Genomic DNA, 6,000 nt, shown 5'->3' with positions numbered 1-6,000 from the left:
CACTTTCTCTGCAAGTAAAATCTTGACCTTTAATTCAGGCAAACTACCCTCGACCCAGTGATCTCTCTGTGGGAAAACTCTTCCAAGACCAAGTGATATCAGACAGGTGGAAATACAAGGAATTACTCCCCTTTACAGTTGGACTTGGGTGATGTATGTCATAGTATCTTGCGTAGATCGATGCTCATGATGCCAATCACTGGATTGTCTGGTCCAGATTCGAGTATTTATAGACTGCCATCATAGCTCGAATATTGCTGAGTGTGGCGTTTAACACTAAACAAACCTACCCTGATTTGAAGCGCAGTCCTAATTGTTGTCCCGTAAACAAAAATAATCAAAAAAATAAAATAATCCTAAATAGCAAAAGGCACCATTGCAGTGCTGCATTATGTGTATGCAAAGTTTCATGAAGAAATTGTGAATGGTTTATTAGATATGCTCCTGAAACGAAACTCGACAGAGCCCGTTTCTTATTCCCCAGCACAACTATGCGTGGGTGGGGGTTAAATACATCTAAAACGTTTTGAGACATTCCCCACATGTGACCTGGCGAGTCACACAACTCAGGAACTCAAGAGCCCTGCCTTCAGCGCGCAGCGCAGAGTCCACTCGGCCGAACCCCAAGCATTTGTCTGTTAGTGTATCCTCATTGGATGACTTCTCTTCTCTTGGTTGATCCTCGTAACCAACTGGTAACCAACTGTTTGCCTGGTGACTCTTCAAATGGAGATACTCGGTTGTGTTGACATTTCTCCAACATGGATTCTGGGGATATTGGTGTTGTTTCTGATTTATGCGTAAGTATAATTTCTTAATGGTTCACTGATCTACTCCTGAATAAGGAAGTACAATTACGTAAAGCTTCACTGACGTTTATTGACTATTGTCAGGTTAGCATTCCTTCTGTAATTAACCTCGTAAGCACCGCCCGAGGCTGATATTACAGCGGTTGATATGTCAGGTAAAGTTTATATAAAAAGGTCAAGGCCGTTTACCTGGTGTCAAATTATATGGGGGTCATCTCACAATGCCTATGTTGTTAGACACACGGCTTGTATGTGAAGACCGTGTATTCGTCAAATCGCCACATATACTGGAAACATGCAGTGTAGCTGTTCTCATCACTTGTCCACGAGAAAACCTCCCATCCCTGCTGTTAATATCGACTATCATTTCTTTAAGTTTGTTAAGCAGTGAACCATTTTCCTTTTTGTTCCTTCTATATTTATTCATGAGACATTATACTACAAAAATGGGTAGCCCTGTTTAACCTCGGATGTTATTGTACAAAATGAAATATCAGGAGGAAGAAAAGAGAAGAGATAGAATGACAGTGAAACGTCGATATAGGGAGAGGATTGAGGGTGTGTGACGAATGCTTGATTAGTTTGAACTGAGACATTTCAATATATTATTTAATTTAGTGCTGTTTTCTCCAAAAGTGCATTTTTCAAAATTAAAATAGTACCTTATTGTTTTTGCAACATGCGTCAGTTGGAAGTCAGTACAATTATATCGGGATTTGCATATTGCATACTATGTATAGGATAAAACACGTCCGATGGTTGTTATGATATTTAAAACCCGCATCCCGAGGGAAAGGGTTTTAAATAACATTGCAACCCTAGGGGAAGCGTTTTATCTTACTTATAAACCGACAAAGAAACTTTAAACAACATTTATCAATATTTTTATGTTTCGAACATACTTTCCACTAGGAAACGGGCGTAAAATATCTGGTGCTGGCATACGGATCTTGAAAAGGACATTATAAAAAGCAGTGCGACTTATCAACGCCTTTCTAACTTAGTGGTACACTCACTGGGCTACAGATACGAGGTTGCATGTTCGATCCTCGGGAATATAAAGAAAATATTTGTCATTTGATTTTACATTTCATTACATGTTACAATCTGAACGGAAGTTATATTAATAAAATACCCAGGACATTATATAAAATCCCTGGGATATTATCACAACACATTATACAGCAAATGTTACTTGTATATCCTATAAATCCCAGGGATATTATATAAAATCCCTGGGACATTACAACGTCCCTGTTTATGAGATTTAACCCGACTCGAGAACAATAGGATGACATCACCGGAGGTTTATGATTTGTAATATGAAAGAGATGGTTTGCCAAAATACTGTCCTTGTGGTCTTCAAGCATACAGGATCTAATGTTTGTAACCAATTGTGCTCGTGTTAAACGATTTTCAATGAATTCTCGGGATTTAACACACAATACAAATAACACAGAAATCATCTTCATTTTTTACTATCTCAAAAAGAAAGGAGTTGGTGTCTAATAGACGATGGATTAAAATTATATTGAAAGGTAGTATGTCCTTTTGTAAATGGAATTTTACAATCGTGTCGTCTGAATGTGTCTTTTTCTGTTTGTTTTTATCTTGTAAAGATATGGAAAAAAGAGAAATCGTCTGTTCAAGGATGCGGGTATTCCTGGCCCGGAGCCCGTGATTTTTATCGGGAATTTCCATCAGTTGTTAAAACAGGTGAGCTTAAAATGTAATCTTAACTCGACCCTCGTTTAAAACGAACGCTTGTAAATATTATCCGTCCTAGGACATTGAGGTTCGTAGATCACCGTGATATCTTCAAAAACAGATTGTATTTAAAGTAAAATCTCTCCTGAATATATCAGAGTGGTATTCATGTTGTATGTAATATCTGTATTCCCTGGACAGAACATCATACATGACTCATGTTGATAAAATATTTGCATCTAACATCTTCTGTCTGATGACTGTCCATTCCTGACCATACCCGTGAAGATACGGGGTAGAATAGGTCTTCAGCAACCCATCCTTGTCGTGAGAGGCGACTATGGGGATCGGGTGGTCAGGCTCTCGGGTGATCGGGTGATCGGGTGACTTGGTTGATGCATGTCATCTTATTCCAGTTGCAGCGATGCTCATCATGTCCATCACTGGATTTCTGGTCAAGACACGATTATTAACAGACCGCCGTCTTATAGCTGGAATATGTCTGAGTGAGGCGTTAAACAAAAAAAAGACACAAACCAAAACCATTCCTGATCAACTCGTGTCATTCAGGGACAAGCCAAATGTCTTCTTGCAGGTTACGGAAAGGGACGAGTGGTGACAAATGGATGACTATCATGGAATGATTTTTTTTGTCATTTGAAATATAAATATCAAAGATCCAAATATACTATTGTTACAGGACATCCTCGACCACAAGCTTGGGAAACAGTATGGTAAAGTCTTCGGGTATGTCAATCTTTAAGAGTTATCTCCCTTAGGTTTATATTGAAATTATTTGTGAACAGGGAAACACATTGAAAATGCCATTTAGTCCAACTGTTCGACAATTCGACGATTGTTTGTTTGTTTGTTTGTTTGATGTTGAACGCCCCACTAGCCGGACATTAAATATTGGAGTCTGGGCAAGGCATTCAAGTGATTAATATTGTGAGCAACGATACACGCCGTCGGAGTAGGATGACATTTATCAAGCAAACTGATATTTATTCATATCTGTAATGTCAGTGGGACACGGGAGGCGCTGCAGAGTTGTGTCCTTTAGGCCTGTCATACCCATGATCCTGCGATCGTTTATTCGAATTCACAATTCACCTAGATTATATTAAGATCTAGGGTAGAATAGATCTTCAGCAACCCATGCATTCCGTAAAAGGCGACTATGCTTGTCGTAAGAGGCGACTAACGGGATCGGTGGTCAGACTCGCTGACTTGGTTGATGCATGTCATCGTATCCCAATTGCGTGGATCGATGCTCATGATGTCAATCACTGGATTGTCTGGTCTACTCGATTATTTACAGACCGCCGTCATATAGCTGGAATATTCCTGAGTGCGGCGTTAAACAACAAACCCACCAACCAACCTAGATTATTATCATTCGCTTGTCAGCTCCGTATAAGTGCTCGTGGGGGTAATGCCTATGAATATCGGAATCCCCACCTCCACCACCATCAAGCTGACATGCCCTGATGGAATAGAGATATTGTTGAAAGCGGCATTAAACCCAACTCACTCACTTGTTTTAGACTAAATAGTCACCATATGATGTGATATTGTCTTTTAAGGGTTTTTGTGGGTGGCCTTCCGATGATCAGTGTAACGGACCTCGATGTTGTGAGAGAGATTTTGATCAAAGATTTCCAGCACTTCACAGACAGAACGGTGAGTATCTCATTTGATTCTGAGTAGATTCTTGTAAGTTCACATTGAATTGCTGTGACACGTCAACACATACATAAGTTTGCATTTAGCTGTTCAATTTATCTCGATTTTTTCCTTTTGAATTTATTGTCTCTGTTACACTGACAAACTTGTTTGATAAGTTTATATATAAACTTTTTATAAAACTAATTGTTACCTGTCACGTTATCATTTAAAATTCACAGTAGGTGATTTGGGGGGCACGGGTGGCCCAGCCGTCTAAGGCGCCGCGATTCGCTGTGCAGAGTTGCGTCCCTTGGGCATGCCAGAAACCTATGATTGTGGGTTCGAATCTCGGTTCGCCCCGATTATGTTTCTAGGTTTGTCAGCACCATACCCGTGTCCGTGGGTTTCACCGAAGTGGTAAACGTCTGAGACCTGCATCACTTCGGGCTTTCCTCCCACATTAAGCTGACACGCCGCGATATAACTGAAATACTGTTAAAATCGGCGTTAAACCAAACTCACTCACGCACTATTGATTTGAACCCGTCAGGGACTCAATGTCCTTGTTAATGTTAACGGATGTATACTTGTAGCTTTGTTGTGCAGGATGTTAAAACTTCCTTTTGACATGTTACATGCAGTATCTTTGAGAACTCTACAAACTGATCGGGAATGCTACAGTGAGAATGTATGGTTGAGAATGTAACAGGGACAACGTACAGTATGTTTGAGAATGTTTCAGGGTTTCGACTTGAGCAACTACCCAGTGAACAGAAGTATTCTCTTTGAGAAAGGCGCTAATTGGAAACGGCTGAGACATATTGTAAGCCCAACATTTAGTGGATCCAAACTGCGCTTGGTAAGATCATTATTCAGTTTTGTTCTTGAAAGACAAAGAATAGAAATGGATAGACCTCTCCAACGCACCAACACACTTGACACATAGCGCGTGGTCCATGCAATTCGCCCGTGCACGCTTCAGTGAAAGTTTGTCAGATCGCTCTAAGCCATTATATTTGTTGATTTTCATTAGCCACAGTAGCTAGTAAATTCTCTACTCTTGCTTTATTGCTGTATTTGTGATCAGCTTCAATGTGATGAACGCCTAAGGGTTATTTGCAATCTTTAAACTAGTAGAACTCAACTAGAGGTGACTAATGTGTTCAATGTGTCTCAGACTGTGATTTTCAAACTTTGGAAACACAATGTTCACTTGCGCCAGGCCACCGGAGTTCGAATTACTGATTTGTTAGTTTTCTCGGCGACCACGCGTTGAAACATCGTTAAGAAATCGACACATTCTAATCAGATGCCAAAGGTGTTTAGTATACAGTGTAAAAACTGGGGGAATCGCCGATGGTCTGTGGCGTGGACGTGTTTGGATGCGTCCTCAAGAACGTCAACCCAAAGCAACATGGCACATTTGGGGCTGGGGCTAGGGCTGTAATGATATGAGGCGGGATCACAGAATGCCACTACCTGTTGTCCATGAAATGGTCAATGGAAAGTACCTCCAAGAATAGCGTTGTTCCTGGTTTGGGCTTTCTTTTGTCTTTTTATACATACTCGTGCCCACCTTGCACTTATCGTAACTGAATACCCATTAGCAGCAAAAATGACCAGAATGCAATGTGTCTTGACCTTTTCCCATGGAGCACGTCTGGGGCATGATCGGGAGACGTGTGCACCAACGTCAAAGGCCACCCTCTACGTTGGTTAGCCTAACCGGGCCAAGTGCTGCAAAGAGCAGTCGACAAGACTCTCTCAAATTGTCGTCAGGAGATTGACTCGGACCATGGCACGTCGTATAAACAAA

The 6,000-nt window shown here is 40.8% G+C and overlaps 1 protein-coding gene across 1 annotated transcript in view; it reads left to right on the top strand.

Moving 5' to 3' along the window:
* Positions 1-564: 564 nt before the first annotated feature.
* LOC139474822 (cytochrome P450 3A24-like) overlaps positions 565-6,000 on the top strand; it is a 30,795-nt gene continuing 25,359 nt past the window's right edge. Inside the window, exons 1-5 of the mRNA XM_071257953.1 lie at positions 565-800; positions 2,429-2,525; positions 3,217-3,263; positions 4,103-4,199; positions 4,927-5,043. Of these exons, the coding sequence (XP_071114054.1) occupies positions 727-800; positions 2,429-2,525; positions 3,217-3,263; positions 4,103-4,199; positions 4,927-5,043 (432 nt within the window). The 5' untranslated portion in view covers positions 565-726. The remainder of the gene's footprint in view (positions 801-2,428; positions 2,526-3,216; positions 3,264-4,102; positions 4,200-4,926; positions 5,044-6,000) is intronic.

The sequence above is a fragment of the Haliotis cracherodii genome, unplaced genomic scaffold, assembly GCF_022045235.1.
Source record: "Haliotis cracherodii isolate W230 unplaced genomic scaffold, xgHalCrac1.p SCAF_3, whole genome shotgun sequence".
In the NCBI taxonomy this organism is placed as follows: Eukaryota; Metazoa; Mollusca; class Gastropoda; order Lepetellida; family Haliotidae; genus Haliotis; species Haliotis cracherodii.
This window is presented reverse-complemented; position numbering and strand designations above follow the sequence as displayed.